Genomic DNA, 16219 nt, shown 5'->3' with positions numbered 1-16219 from the left:
CAGTGATGCATTGCAAGGTGCAAAAGGTAAGTGGAGTAATGGGAATATTCCAGATCTTGATTCTGGTGGTAGCTTCACAAGTGTGTTCATCTGCCAGAATATTGCATTGTGTACTTTAAAAGGGTGCAGTTTCTATTTACAGTAGTCAAGCCATGGAAACAACCTAAGTGTCCAAAGACTGATGAGTGACTTAGGAAGATGTGGTGTAGATACACAATGGAATACTACTCAGCTATAAAAAGACATAAACTCTTGCCATTTGCGCCAACATGGATGAAACTGGGTTAAGCTAAGGGAAATAAGTCAAAGGAGAAAGACAAATACTGGATGATGTCAATATAGAGAAATGAAATAAAGGTTCAGATAAAAACAAACCAATAACAAACCCTAGAAACTTGACTGTGAAATTGAGGCTACAGGGGCTAGGGGGGAGGTGTGAGAGCAGAGTGGGGTGGGTGGGAGCACGATAGACTATGTGGGAGGATGTGGGTGCCTTGGTGGTGGGTGTGGTGTGATGGCTGCACCTGAAAGGTGTGACCTTGTACCTCTGAATCGTATAGTGTTGCAAACCAATGTTGTCTCAAAAAAATAATTAAAAAATACAAGGTGCAGGGCAGGGGAAGGAAGAGGGATCAAAACAGGGGAGGAAATACAGGTGCTGAGGAAAGACAGAGTGGGTGGTTTGGGAGCAGTGGCGCCCCTTTCTGAAAACAGGATTTGAATCTTCAGAGAAAGGCAGGAGCTGGTACAAGCACAAGGGACTATGGAGATGGAGCACAGATGAATTGGTGGTGGGAATTTTATAAGGACTGCACCTGAGAGGAGAAAGCATACATTGTACAGAAAGGAAAAATGATGTAAAAAATAAATATGTATATATATATATATATATAAAATAAAAAATACAAGGTGCAATTTATGTAAATTATACCTCAAAGATGTTTTTAAAATAAGATTATGAATGTAAGATACTTAGCCATGATCTAAAATGTTAGCTATTATTAATAATAAATAATAATTGGGCAGTCTTTGTGACAAATCATGGTAACCCACACTTCTGCTTTTACATCAAAATATATCTTGAGTTCTCCAGACTTGCTTGTAAGTTATGACCTTGTCCTATAGAAGTCAGCTCTTCCTGTTCCTTCTACTTTTTTTAAAAAATGAGATTATTCCTTTTTCTGTACTGAATTGTGCTGGAAGCTCTTCCCCATGAAGGAGGGTGCTAAAGGAAGACAGTGCAACCCCTGGGGTTCCCTGTTTTTGAACCATTCCAATCCCTCCATCTTCTACTCAACCCCAAAAGTCTTCTCACACTTTACCCACCTTCTTTCATAATCCTACATACAAACCATTCCCATAACTTAAAGTCCCACCAATTTAACATTCCTTCTCTGGAATAAGCCTGTTGATAGAAGGCAAAGCCTAAATGATAAAAGACCCCGAATAAGGAATTACTCATACAGCCATCACGCGGGAGCCATCCTTATCTGCGTAGCACGGCCACCATCCTTTCATGGACTTCTGCTCAAAGAGTGAGGCAGTTTTCACTTTAAGAGGGTCCATGGCTTTGAGGTCTGGAATCATATCCAAATTGCATTTCTCTGATGATTTTGCAGGAATGATGGTGTGATGCAAATCAAGTTCCAGGAAACCTGGCCAAGGAAGCATTCAACCCAAATAAGCATCAAGTGGACCAGCCATTGTTCTCAAGTAAATAGAATGTTCTCGTCAGAAAAGAAGCAGACAGTGATTTTGAACAGGTAATGAGTGAGTTAGAGAAAGGGACCTGGTGGATATTTCAAGCCTTTCCATATAGTATCTGTCCACTGTCCTGCCTCTCACACATGTCTAGCTGTTTTATTTCTCAAAGACATGATCATAAACAGAGCTCTTCCACAAGCACAAAATAATCAAATATTTATAGACAAAATTTCCACAGAACTTGGATTTGAAACTTGCTCATTTTGGTTCTGAGCTGTAATAGACACAGTTGCTTATTTGGCTTTGGGTGAAGACGACTAGTACTTGGAACATGGGCAGCTCCACAGTATGGTCACGTTTAAGACTCTCCTAGTGTAACCTCAGGGACAGGAGCTTGACACAGAAAACAGCCGCTCAACAGAATATTCTCACAGTAACTAGGAACCCAGATCAGGGCACCTGGAGAAGCACATTTTCCCTTCCTTGACGTGAGGTACTAATGCTTATATGCTTTAGCATAATTGCACACTCATTTGTTTGTTCAGCTCTTATTAAGAATCATTGCATTTAGTGCAGGGAGGAGTAAAGGAATAAACAAGGCACAGGTATAATGGCCACTGGGGTCTCTTTAACAGGAAAGATGCCCTGGAAGTAAGGTGTTATGGAAGCAGACAGAGGATTTAGGGGTACTATAACAGGTTGCCAAGAGAAAATGGGGTCTGAACTGGCAAGTAGCAGAGATCATAAAAGTGACAAAATGAAAGTACAGAATAAAACAGATTAAATTGTTGGGACTGGGTGGAGTAAGGGAAGAGGAGGACCCATAGAGGACTTTGGGGGCTTTTGTCTGGGTGGCTGGACAATGGGGGGCCATCAATAGCAAAGGAGCTTCATGAGGAGAGCAGGTTTGAAGTCAGGAAGAAATGCCGAGTTTCATTCTAGCCATGGAAAATTTGAAATTTATCATTTCAGTCATGATCAACACAAAGGTGAAGGCTTCTGGTGTGGAACTGGGGATAATCATCCTAACAGTTGTTTTTGTTTTTACAAAAATGAGATATGATCAATATGGCAACATTGTGTAAGTTTAAGTTATACATGGGCTGATTTGACACATTTATATGTGCAAAATATTTCATCATATGAGTTTCCAGTTCTTGTAGGTCAGCCATCTTGAGGGGTCCAAATACACCTCTTGGTTTAGGGATCATACATAAGTTGGAAGAGGTGAGAGCGGGTAAGTCACTAAGTGGCTGGTGAAGAACCCAAGAACCCCAGGGAAGATGAAGGCCTGAATTTAAAAATCCAAGGGCTGGGAGAGTGAAAACCAAGAGAGCACTGCACCACTGGACGGGCCTGACCAGAGCATGTGTGTAGCAGGTAAGAGCCAGCACCTGAGCCACAGAGGAGGCTGGGCCTGAGAGAAAGAACAATGGCTGGGGGGTTAGGAGACTTGGGTAAGTTTTGAGAACAGTGTGGGAACCAATTCTGAGGTGCTGAGGAAAGACAGAGTGGGTAGTTTGGGAGCAGTGGTGCCCCATTCTGAAAACAGGATTTGAATCTTCAGAGAAAGGCAGGAGCTGGTACAAGAACCTCATGGGGCCCTCAAGAGTGGACAGAACCCCCATGAAAAGGGGGGACATTCCCTGTGCTCACTTTCCAGGGGCCCTGAGAGAATGGGGGGATGGGCCACAGAGATTAGAGGACATCCAGCAGTGAGTGTGCCCCCCGCCCCCAGCTACCCACAGATATCAAGGATTTAAATATTTGATTCCAAGTTTGAACTGATTCCACTCATTCCAAGTACAATTTTTTAGGGGAAAGATCCAAATGGAAGCCCTACCCAAATAGTCGTCCAGAGAAAACTTGTCATTATCCCATATCTGAATGATCAGTCTGGGTGGGACTCGAAATTCAGTTTGGTCAATACTCCAGAAGTGTTCCTAAAATGACAAGAGAAACAGACAAACCAAATTAAGCTGATTCATGGGCTCTGAAACTGTCTTCTTGGGCCCAAGACTGGGACCTCTTCTCTCCCTTGGCTTCCATTCCCTCCCCAGGACTCCCCTCCACCCCATGTCTGTGGAGTTGGGCTCCCTAGGAAGTCTCAGGGCCACCAGCTGGCTGATAAAAAGGATGTCTCATGCAATTCCCAAACAGAAGGACTTCCGTCATGGTCCTATCGGTGTGACTTCCTGCTGCCACTCCTGGGGCTTGGGAAGTGATTTTTTCTCCTCCTGAAAACCACTACAGGCTCCTTAGATTATCCTCCTGCTGGGGTGTCACTTCTGCTCAGGGATCTTTCCACCCATCCCACACAGATGTCTGAGCACACTCATTTCATCTGGGGCTGAGAAGACAGAAGCCCAGAATGACCTTTAATCAATGCAGAATTTAAATGTCCTGCCAGTTTTAGTTTTGAAAACTATTGCTGGATTTTATGTGCTGTGGTCTCCTAAGACCCCCAGATCCCCCTATTAGAGTGATATGGAGGAGGACTGGGTGACAATCCACCTAGTTCTCACCTCGGGGCCCTGCTTTTTCCTGGTCTGTGTTAGCCAAGGATAGCAACACCTCATAGCCTAAGTACCCCTTCGCTCCTAAGAGAAAGTGAATCCCCCTACTGCTTCATGAATTTGAAGGAAGATGATAGGGTTGTTTCTTATTTTTCAGATGACATTCCAGGAATGTTCCCCTTTGCAGGGCTCAGAGGGACTAGGTCTGAGGGGCTGGGAAGCCCACTATGCTGTTGTCTGGCCCTGCCTGTCCTGTGTGGGGTTTGGCTACAAGTGCTCAAGTACCACTCAGGGTATGGAGAGTCCAGCTCTGGATATCAGTCAGAGAGGCAACTTAGTTCTACCTAAAGGCCTACCTGACCCCAAATCCCTTCTCCCTGCCTCGCCATCTGAAAGTGTGCATAGTTCAAATCAGGTTGTGTCCATGTCTCTAGAAAGAGCCCTTGGAAGACATTTGTGTTATCTGGCACAGAAAAAGGGCTCACTGCAGTCTCAGCACCTGCAGGGCCAGCAGGGGTAGGACACAGGGACCTTTGGATCAGGTGTGGGGAGAGGATGTGACCAGTGGAGCAAGGAAAGTTTATAGAGTATGGGGATGGGCCAGGGTCCGACACAAGATATCTGTTATTATATCTGTTTCAGGCTTCCTTTTTGGGATAAAAGTGCCCAGATTTTTCTCCAGGATTCCCCTCCTCCAGTACATGCAATTTGGGAGGAACAGGCTCCATCCCTGAGTCCAGGCCCTGGTCAGTCAGAGCACTAACTCCCAGGCAACACGTTGTGTTCAGGGAGGAACGTTTGACCCCAAACAGGCAGACACAGGCCCAATTCCAGCCCTGGGGTTGGCGCCATCAGGGATTTGTTCTCTTTCTGCTGAGGTTGCTGAGAGGCTGGATGTGAGCTGGGGCTGCTGGCAGCCATCTTGCCTCCACCAGAGAATGAGGCCCACAGAAGAAGGCAGAACAGAGCAGCAGGAAAATGAGAGCAATTTCTAAAGATATCAGTTCAACCTAGGATCCTGGATTTCCTTAAGTCAGCCAACCCTGGACTTTTTAGTAATGTAGGTCAATAAATCACTTCTTTTTAAAGTATAAGCCAGTTGAATTGAGTTCTGTAACTGAGAGTCCTACTTACATCTAAGGTCCTGAGTCCTCATGGAGAGCTTCTGCAGGAGGTAAGGCAGATGCTGGGGTAATAAGGAAGGCAAAAGGGAAACTGCATCTACTTTAATATTTTGCTTCTTTTTGGTTAATTAGTCCAACAGGTCTGCTTATTATGGGAAGAAATCAGTCCCCCATGACCAAAAAAAAAAAATAATAAAATAGCTGGGTTGTTGTATATATTAACACAGGATCCCCAGGTCCACCATTTACCAGATCCTTCACCCTGCACCCATATAAAGCTTGGGTCCATTAATTTCCTATTTACACAGATAACTGTCACCACTGTGTGAGCCGGACAAGTGTCTACACCTCTGCAAGTCTCAGCTTTCCCAGCAGTACCAAGGGGGAGCCGCTCATGACCTTGGAGATGCTGGGTAGCCCTGATGTTCTCTGAGTGTCTGCAGTAGGGAAGACCCATGACATCCACTTCCTACTGGCATTTTTCAGAGCTTACTTTTTTGGCCACAGTACAGAGTTGTTCTGCTGGGAGGTAGTCAAATGGGAAAACAAATCTCCAGTTAAAATTCCCTTCGCCATCCAAGGACCTGTAATGGACATCTGTTTTCTGTTTGTTTTCTTCACTGCCAGGAATCCAGCTGAAAAGCAGAGGCAAACAGACTTAGCTTTCTCTGATTGACAGGTAATCTAGCCGCAAAATTGCGCAGTGATTAAGGGAGAGAAGGGCAGGAGAATTAATGCACTTTTCTTGGGCAGGTTCCAGTTATCTACAGAGCTGAGGGGTGATTTATGAAGGGGAGGCACTCTGCTGCATCCAACACAGTTGTAGCCAAATAAAATATAATTCCTCTAAAACCAAAGCAGGAAACCCTTTAGACTTCAGTTAACAAGGATAAGGTAAAACTTTCTGGAAAATATCAACAACTTAGCTTCTATTTTAGGAAGATTGAAGCTGCCCATGATTTTAGTCTTCACAACTATAACTCATCTGTGTCTGTCATCGCGGCTGATAGACTCACTGAAAGTGGGTTAGTTCAAAATTTTTGCATTTCCTTTCCCACATTTTACTTAAGCAAACAAAACAGGCATTACTCAAGTCATCTTACAGCTTCCTTTTTAAATCATTCTTAAATTCACTGTGATCATATTAATGAGACTAGCGAGGGAGAAGTAAGCTGCTATTTCCAAATGCATATTTATGAAAATTCATTTCCATAAACAATTTAGCATCTTAACTTTCAACATCTGGAAAGTTTCCTTTGGCTTGTGCCTGGCACATAATAGCCTGTTGAAGGAAGGAATGAATGAACAGGCTGGGGAGGAAGTTCTTGTCATATCTGCCTATTATTGAGAAGACTCCTGGTTTGGAACAAGGAGGAAACTCAGGAATTAGATTCATAAAGTGGTAAAATGCGTGATTCTCAACACTAACTGCATATTAGAATCACACTGGAATCAACAGGGGAGCTTTTAAAAATATTGATGCCTGGACCCCACAGAGAGAGGCTCATGGTAGGCAGCAGGCCTGGGTGTGAACTTGCTCTGCCACTTGACTTCACCTCCCATCTGCGGGATGAGGTTAACGATTTGTGCTCCCTTCATATGGTCAACATGAGGACAGAATGAGAGATCACAGCTCAGAGGGGCCAGCATGGAAAGGGGGAAATGCTTAACTCATGCTTATGATCATCTGGGTGAACCAGGTACTCAGCCTTCTTTTATTCTTCCCAACAGCTGGGTGGCAATACAACCACCTCCACTTTTCAGAGGAGGATAATGTGGTTTAGACAGAATATGCAACTCACACAAGGTCACATGGCCAGTAACAGACAGAGGTAAGTAGGTAACTTTCGGTTGGTCTGACTCTAAAGGACTGTTGATTGTCCTTTTGTTACAGCCTGCTAATCTGCTTCAAAGAACCATGAAAGCTAGAAAGTCACACACTTATTTGGTCCCATTATTAGTAGGGGTATTAATATCAATCAACTACATGATTTTACTTTTATCACTTACTAACTAGCTAAATGAGTTGAAAGTGTCCTTTGACTATTCACTTTAAGCTTTTAAACTAACTCACTGAAGAGTTCATACTCTTTGATTAGGATGCCAGTGACTTCACTCCCCAACATCTCACCAGACATTCCCTGCAGCTTTTCCCTCAATTTGGGGATAATCTTTACACGTTTAATTTTGAATGTGAGTCTTTTCACATTTTAATTTTAAAATAAAGGAAACTGCTCTAAGTATATGTATTTGTGGATATATATGTAAACTTTTATATGTAATAACTATATGTGGGTAGTGTTAGTCATTTAAATTATGCATTATTCAGCTTTTCACATATTATTTCAATTATTTATATTTTTAACTCAAAAAATGAAATGGTAATTTAGGTAGTGCTTTATTTCTGCCAGTCCAGCATTACTTGAGTTTGTTTCCCTGATTTGAAAAAAGTAATGCTATGATAGTCAAATAAATTTGCATATATATAATTAGCTGGGATTAGTTTTCCTTGGGGAATGATAATAAGAACCTGAAATGAGAAAGAATAATGAAGAACTTGATGAAACATTCCCTGTTTATAGTGAACCTAAATGATAGTAATTATGTCTTTAACAAAATTTTGATTGAGGGCCACTTGGGATTATAAGTGAAACTTTGTTCTTACTTTATGAATATATTAAATTTCAAGAAGTCTTATCTTTTATACATCAAGGAACTAAATTTGGTCTATGTGCAACAGTAATAACATTAGCTAACATCACATAGTGTGATGGTTAATTTTATGTGTCTACATGATTAACTGGAGGGTGGTCAGCTGAAACATTACATCTAGGTGTGTCCATGAGGATACTTCTGGATGAGATTAGGTTTAAGTCAGTAAACTCAGTAAATTAAATTGTCCTTCCCAATGTGGGTGGACAGCATTCAATCTGTTGAGGGCCTGAATGGAAAAAGAGGGCAGAAAAAGGAGGAATTCCTTTTCTTCCGCCTCTTTGGTTGAACAGAGACATCATATCTCATCTTTTGACCTCAGACTGGGATGTACATCTTCAACCTCCCTGGTTCTCAGACCTTCAAACTTAGACTGAATTATTCCACTGGCTTTCCTGGATTTCCAACTTGCAGATGCAGATCATGGGACTTCTCAGGCTCTGTAATCATGTGAGTTGATTCCTAAAAATCTCTGTACTGCTCCCCATCCCCCTTCCCTCTTGTCTCTCTCCCCTTTCTACACACACACACACATTCAAATACACTTATTCTGTTTTTCAGCAGAAATCTGACTAAGACAAAAGTTTACTACACTTTCTGCAGGCATTATCCTAAATGCTTTGTGTAATACAGTTTTTTGAATATCCCAGAGAGGTGGATACTACCATTAGCTCTATTTTACAGATGAGGAACAGTGAGCTTACTAACTTGCCCAGCTTGTAAGGGAAGAATTTCAAACAGGTAGTTTGACTCCAAAAACTGGCTCACTGTGCCATTCTGTATTTAATATCTATGATCACAGCACAATACAAAACTAACATCAACAGGAACTATTTAGAATTGAATTATATAATTACCAGAATAATGAATAACTGTAACACTTTACATGTTAGATGCAAGCACTGGATAAATATTGGTGGAATGAATGAATTTTTAAAAAATTTGGCTGTTTCCTCTGTATTACAAAAAAGAGGAAACAGCCAAATTTTAAAAAAATTCTGGAAGCCTTACTTGTTTTTAAGGTTAGTTATTCCAAGTATCAAAAAAGAATAAAAAGGATCTGCATGACTTAAAAAAAAAAACTCACAAAGAACAAATCTATTTAATAAACTGAAGAAAACTCATTTTCTTAAGAGAAGTGATGAAACATTTGTCAGTTGTTATAGGCATTATATAGTTGTGCCTGTAAACAAGACCTGAACAGGATTTTCTTTCTGTTCTCTCTCTTTGCCTCCCAGGAGCTTCCTAAGCAGATTGCATTAATGACACAAAATAACTTCGGACAACCTAGAATCCTATAGTGGACATCTTCAATAGTGAAAACTAATGTATCATTCCTTGGTTTGTCAGAGATTAGTATTTGCTAGTCTTACCCTTTGACATAGATGTCACTCATTTCCTCTCCTGTGATGCTTTTCTCATCCAAGATAACGTCCTTGGTGTTCCAGATGATCACACGCAGGTAGTATCTGAAAGGAGCACATTTTGAAGGTATGTTTTACTCTGGTCTTGCACCAAGAAACCAGTCCAATTTAATAGAGCCTCAAGATTACTTACTTCTTAGCTTTCCGAGGTGTGATGTTAAAAGGGGGGCCTGGTGGTCCCAAAGACTTGGGGAAAACATCCACCCACATCTGAAGTTTCCCCTAAACCATTCCAAAATGAAAAGAGAAATGAATTTATTTGAGTGATTTCATGTTTCTTAGGTGAAACATTTTGTGGGGGGGTTGCTGATCTATTAGTCCACATGGAAAGCCCCCCCCCAAATGATACAGAAGACAGACCCAAGGTGAATCTTCAATCTTCAGTGTCATTGAGGCCATCAGTCTCCACCCACTCCCCACTCTTACCCAGGAGTCTCTGACAGCTGCATGTGCCTGCTGGTGTCATAGTGTGAGTCTTCTCTGGTTGATAGAACAAGGGGCTTCCCATCCCTATCACAGCCTGCACCACACACATGTGCACATACACCCCACTTCTTACAATGGCATAAAGTTTGGCCCTTTACTCTGAGAATAGCTCTCAGTTTCACTCATCACATCACCTACTTGATACCAGCCCCAGTTGTGTGAAACTTAAGGTTTTCTCCACTTACAGCAAGATGAAAAACACCAAAATATAAAATAGCATTAAATTCTATACAAGAAAAACAACATGACACTTTCAAAAGAGAGATGCAACAATGACAAGAATGTTAATGTTCCTCAAAGCTGAGTATCCCCTACTACTGGCTTGCTAGTGCCCACCACCAGAGAGGAGGCTGCAGGAGGGGAGGGAGCGAGCCCAATCGGCACTCATGCTGCCATCTTGGAGAGGCACTGTTCGTGTCTTTGGTGCAGACCAGGTCCATCTGGCTGATTGGAATAATCTTCCAGACAGGCTAGGAATGCCATTAACAAGCCATATCAACCTTAAGAACCAATTTAAATCCCCCAGTCTGCTTTTTTGGATGTTCTGTAGACTCTGCTTTCATGACAAAAACAGAAGAAGTTTGCCACGGAAGCAACTAGATTGGTTTCTTAATGCATTGTGATCAAAATGAATTAACTGGAGCTCTCAAAAAGGGATATATGTTATTGTGATCCCGACTCTCTTCCAACTAATCTCCAGGGCTCAAGGTTCTACAATACATCAAGTCTGCAGAACATTAAGCTTCCAGGTGTCTCCTAAGACTCAGACAGTCTGTGTCCAATGCGGTAGGTAGAGGTGATGGGGCAGGAAGAGGATTCCCATGGAGAAATCTTTCTCATTTGTAATTTCTTAAGACTTTATTCAATGGAGGGATAGGAGGGGAGAGAGGAGGAGGAATGGGCTCTGTGGGAGAAAAAGGAATAACAAGAGATGGAAGAAGTGGAAATGTGAAACAGAATCAAAGGAAGGAGTAAGTGACATAATCTAGTAAACTCCCATCATTGTGGCCACTTTTTAGAGATAAGCTTGTCCATGGTTCTGCTGTCATTGTCAAAATATTTGCATCTGTTATATTAATATTCCTTAAGGTGTGATTTCCTAGACACTGGCATCAGAATCCCTCCAGGTACTTGTTAAAACTCAGATTCCCAGATCCATTGAATCCGAATCTCTTGGTTTGGGAGTTTTTATTGTAAGAAGCTTTCTCATGGAATATCTGTCATTTGCCAAGTCTTTTCTTGCCTGTCTAGAAACTGCTCCCTAGCTTCTGGGAACTGACCTTTCCTCATCAGTCTCCACATGGTGCTCATGACAAGCCATCTTGTGTCTTCTTCCTGGTTCTTTGGTCTGAGGGGCACTGTCTCATCTGGCTGGCCCAAAGGCAATTGCTTTCCTAGGCTCTGAATTCTGAATATAGCTGAGTGGTCCAGGGGTGGACCATTAGACCAAGATGTAGCAACCAATTCTCTCCATATTTGGAAGTAGATAGGGCTGTGTTATAACATAAAAACCTCAGAAACTGTTGGTAATATTCTGACATGTAGGAAGGTGATCACAGACTAAAAGGGACTCAGAGAGAAGTGGGCAAGAGACAGGGAGATATCCTCACTCAAGTAGCTTCTGAGTCATAGTCACCCTTCTGTTTGGATTTAGTGAGTTACCTGAACATTCTTACAGTAAATTCCCCTTTGGGATGAAGCTAAGCTGAATATCATTTCTATTTCTTGTATTTCTAAAAGTATCCAGAAGATATCCAAGAGGGCAAATTTGTGCCAGCTACTGCCACTCTGGTCCTCAGGGCCCCTTTACCTGGGAGATGTTGGGCTGGAAGGTGCTGTGCAAGGTCCGAGTTTCCACGTGTTCAGGAACCAGCCCCTGAGTCCTGAGGATGTGAAGGGCGAGACGCTCCTCCGGAGCACCCAGGTGCTGGTGCAGGATTTTGTTGGCTTCTGCAACAGAAAGTAGCAGGAGTAACAAGAATTGGCATCTGGTAAGAGTTCAGCCAGACTACCCTGAGGGGCTCACACCCCTCCATCTCAGAGTTGGCAAAATGGTCAGGCAGAGCCATTGTGCAAACTTCAACTTGTTTAGGAGTTGACAAAAACAGCCCTGCCCCAACCAGGCACATGCCTGACTTATAAGCTGCCAACAGCAAAGGGACCAGAACACACCAAGATGTGCTAAGTGATAGCAGCTTGTATTTGCTTTAGCGGCAGAGGCTCAGAGCCAGACTCCCTAGCTTCTTTTTAGGTGTGGTCATGCAACCAAATTAGGCTAGAATATATGTAGGTGGAAGTGCATGTGTGTCATTTCTACACCTGGTACATAAAATCTCACGTAGGACCCTCTGTGTGGGTTCGCTTTGAAAGCAGAAACAAATATCTACCTTAGCTGCCTGACATGATGAGTGGCAGTGCAATAAGACAGAAGACTTGTGTCCACATGGAACACTGCTTGAGAGACGATCACCACCTGTAGCAATACCTGTTTTGAATTTATGGGAAATAAAGTATTAAGCCCTGAAATCTGTAAGTTCAGTTGCTATAGCAGCTAGTGTCACTGTCACATTTTCAAAACATAGCTCCCAAATTTTCTGATACTCCTTTCATTAACAGATGGGGTCTATGTCATCTCCTCCCTTTGACTCTGGAAACACTTATTCAACCACTGAAGTATGGAGGATGCTGTGTGATCCTGAGGCCAGACATACAAGATCACGTCATGTAGCTTCTACCTGACTCTCCTGGGCCACCTGCTGTGAGGTAAGCTACCCACCATGTAAGGGACCTGAGCTTCCAGAGTTTGCCCTGTGAAATGGGGGCTGCATCATTAGCCTTAGCTGAGCTCCAGACCAGGAGTCGGTAGCAGCTGTCAGTATGTGCATGAGCCACCTTGGCCACCCAGCCCAGTTAAGCCTTCGGATGACTGTGGCCCCAGCGGACATCTGACAGCAGCCAACAGCACCAGGGCCCCAAGGGAGACACCACCCACTTGAGTCCTTGAGTTCCTGACCACAAACTGTGAGCAAAACGAAGTGATTATTTTTGGCTGCTAAGACTTAGATGATTGGCAACACAACAATAGTAAATGTCATGTCATAACAAATAGCAATATCATGACTGACACAGCTTTTGGGTGGAGTTGCTTGATTCTGGAGTGTACTCTCTCAGCCAGCAGGCCATGTTGCTTTCTAGTTTATTCCTAGTCTCTTTGCAATTTCTCATGTTAACAGCAGCATCAACGCTTTTTAGATATCCAATCCTTCCTGACGCTAAGTCCTCTTCAAATGGAAAGACAAAATAAAATTTCTTACAATGTCAAGAATAAGCAGCTGAGGGCCAGGAAGCACTTTGCTCCATGCATCTCTGTTCGGTTTCCTGCAGAAATTCCTTCAAGGCCAACTTCATCACCACCCACTCTGGGGAACCCTCTCTCCCTGTAAAGCACTGAATCACACCATGGCTCTATGCTCTTCTAAGCTTATTTCAGTCTTGTCATAGAACAGCTGGCTGTGTGTCAGGACGGACTGTGTTATAAATTATCACTAGGGAAAGAGCAAGACCCCAAGTTCAGACATGAGCCAGATGTGAACTTGGCACATTCTTTGAACCAACCCCCAGCATCCCTGAGCCTTTCAGAGAAGGTTGGGAAGAAGGATGGAATAAACTTGGAAGAGACATTCTTGTACTATCATCTGAGCACTTTGGAACTAATTATACTTTACATAGAAATAAGTTAATTACTAGAACTTTGTGTTAATAGCTCAAATAGCTATGACCTAAAAAGGTCAAATAAAACATAAGACAGACAAGAAAGTGTGTCCACTTTGACACTTGGCAAAACAGCACAACTTTCTATAAAGGGGCTTTTGTTAAACAGTTGTGTGTGGAATCTCCTGTGCTATCATTAGGGTACTGCTCTACCTATCCCCCTCCACAAAGGGAACCCAGAAAATGAATGGGCTGCTATACTTAATAACTAGATTGCAACCTATGGCAATATGCTTACCAAATTCATCCAAGCTGTAGTCTCGTCCCCCATATCTGATCATACTTCCATTTTCAGTAAGGATAGGTGGTGGGAAGCCTTTGAATTTGGCTACATTTTGCAGCAACTGTGTTGGTCTCAACTGGTCTCTCCAGGTATTTATTCCAGAACTGTGAATAACACCCCACAATGGAGTTACTGCAAGGCATGCCAGTTCTTGGAAGCACACACATTTACATATTTACAGGTGCTCCCAATAATGAGGGAGCAAGGACTATCCTCTGTACATTGGCTTTTGCCAATAAATAGTTGAAAGACCTAAAACCTACATATTATCTTGGCCCCAGCCAATTAAATTTTCCCCCTTCAGTTTCCTCCTCTGTAAATATGAGTTTGATTGTGTTCACCTTAATCATAATATGCAAATTCCTACACCATGAACTACAAGCTATGACTCACTAGATACTGTAGAAAGATACTGTATAGCATTCAGAGAAAGGGGGCATCCCCAAAATCAATCAATTTAGGGGAAGATGCAAGAAATCTCTGCTTGCAAAGGGCAGGGATTCCTGTCATAAAACGTTGCTCATCTTTACCACCTGGCCTTGAGGAGGGGGGTTCAAAGAAGAGGAGAGAGGGGACTGGTCTCCTGCACTGTGCTGCTACGCCATCTCCACAGAGCATCTCCCTACTCCAGGGACCAGTGTTTTACACCAGCTGTGATGAGATGGCACCCCCTAGAGCTGGGCAATGCTATAGCCCCGATTTTCTCTAAAATAAGCCCCCCTTTCTTTTCCCCTGAGGATTATATTTTTCTTTTTTATTTATATATATTTTACATCATTGTTCATTTTAAACAATGTTTGCTTATTTCTCCCCCCTCAGGTGTTTAAAAATGGTACATAGCTGACCGAAAGGAGCAGTGACTCGGGGAGGACATCTACTGAGGTAGAGAGCCAACCCTTCCGCAGGTGTTAATGTTAGATGGAGCAAATTGTCTACACTTGTGATTAAAGCAACTTACACACAGTACTGCTCAGGAATGCCGCAGTGCGACCCAAACCGGGAAAGGAATCGGTTTTCCAGGTCAATAGTGGTTTCTCCCACTTTTTCATCACGGGTAAAGGTGTCATAATCATAAACGGAAATTTTCAGGTCTTTTTCTTGAGGTAAGTAACAGGTCAGTTCATACATTCTAAGTGAACAAACACAAGGTTAGAATTTCCATAATCCTATTTAACCCCAGAATTCTATGCAAATGCATTCATGGGCAGAGGCTCAGGCTTGGACATTATAAATAAGATAACTGGATGGGTAAGGTACTTAATAAGTAATACTTAATAATTAGTAATAAGAACAATATGAAAGTATATGCTTGTTCAAGGGAATGGGTTTCAATTTCTGTTTGAATCCAGCTGTTACTTGCTAGCTATTCCCACAGGTCAATAATATGTTCCCACATAGGCGAATAATTTAACCTCTGTGGGCTAAATTTGGTCATCTATAAAGTGGTGAGGATAATAATACCTACCATCCTATATTTCTATAAATATCAAGTAAAGAAATGCTTAGAAAGCTTTCAAATCGCAGCAACCATAATGACAATTGCAATTATTATTAACTTAATAATAATCACTATTATTAAATTACTAACATTATTATCACATTACGAGAGGGTGATAGTCTGAACAACATAAGTTCCAGATGGATAGGACTTGACTTTGCATTTGCTTGGTCCACAGAGGCACAGGGTCCATAGTAGGTGCCCAACAAATTTTGCTGAAGGAAAACAATATCTGCTGGGTCCCCGTGCTGCCTCCAGTCTTCTTGCACACTGGTGTGTGGACTGATTCCCACCCAAACAGCCAGGTATGTTAATCCATTTGGGCAGAAGGGTGTGTGTCAAAGGTGTTCTGGAGAGAAAATTCCAGGATGTTTCTAGATAAATCTCTGAGTTCTTTACATTGCTGCAGCCTGGAGGGACCTGCAGGAGGCAGGTAGCCACAGGAGAAAAGGCACTTTAGTCATGACCACCCAGGAAGCTCTGTCCACAGGTACCCTAGCCTGCATTTCCAGCACTGGATCCCAAGAGACATATAATACAAGTCCTTTCAGAAAAAGAATTCTTTAGCAAAACAAGGTTGAGAACCACTTCTTTTGGAGTTCCTCTGCACAAACTAAAGGCTCTGAGAAGTCCTGCAGTGGCTATCTCTTTTAGCCCCAGTGTCTTGGTTTGATAAAGGAATACTTTTTTCTTGGAAGAGC

The 16219-nt window shown here is 42.5% G+C and overlaps 1 protein-coding gene across 1 annotated transcript in view; it reads right to left on the bottom strand.

Annotated features, from left to right (window-relative positions):
- The window catches only part of MYOF (myoferlin), a 129989-nt gene that overhangs the window by 2963 nt on the left and 110807 nt on the right, over positions 1 to 16219 (bottom strand). Inside the window, exons 43-50 of the mRNA XM_054690408.1 lie at positions 14979 to 15149; positions 13976 to 14124; positions 11777 to 11916; positions 9614 to 9702; positions 9430 to 9525; positions 5838 to 5979; positions 3548 to 3647; positions 1465 to 1655 (exon numbers count right to left, since the gene is read on the bottom strand). Of these exons, the coding sequence (XP_054546383.1) occupies positions 1465 to 1655; positions 3548 to 3647; positions 5838 to 5979; positions 9430 to 9525; positions 9614 to 9702; positions 11777 to 11916; positions 13976 to 14124; positions 14979 to 15149 (1078 nt within the window). The remainder of the gene's footprint in view (positions 1 to 1464; positions 1656 to 3547; positions 3648 to 5837; positions 5980 to 9429; positions 9526 to 9613; positions 9703 to 11776; positions 11917 to 13975; positions 14125 to 14978; positions 15150 to 16219) is intronic.

This window comes from Talpa occidentalis, unplaced genomic scaffold (assembly GCF_014898055.3).
Source record: "Talpa occidentalis isolate TD23 unplaced genomic scaffold, MPIMG_talOcc4v2.1 talOcc4.8, whole genome shotgun sequence".
Classification (NCBI taxonomy): domain Eukaryota; kingdom Metazoa; phylum Chordata; class Mammalia; order Eulipotyphla; family Talpidae; genus Talpa; species Talpa occidentalis.
The sequence above is the reverse complement of the archived record's forward strand: the minus strand, read 5'-3'. Positions and strand labels throughout refer to the sequence as shown.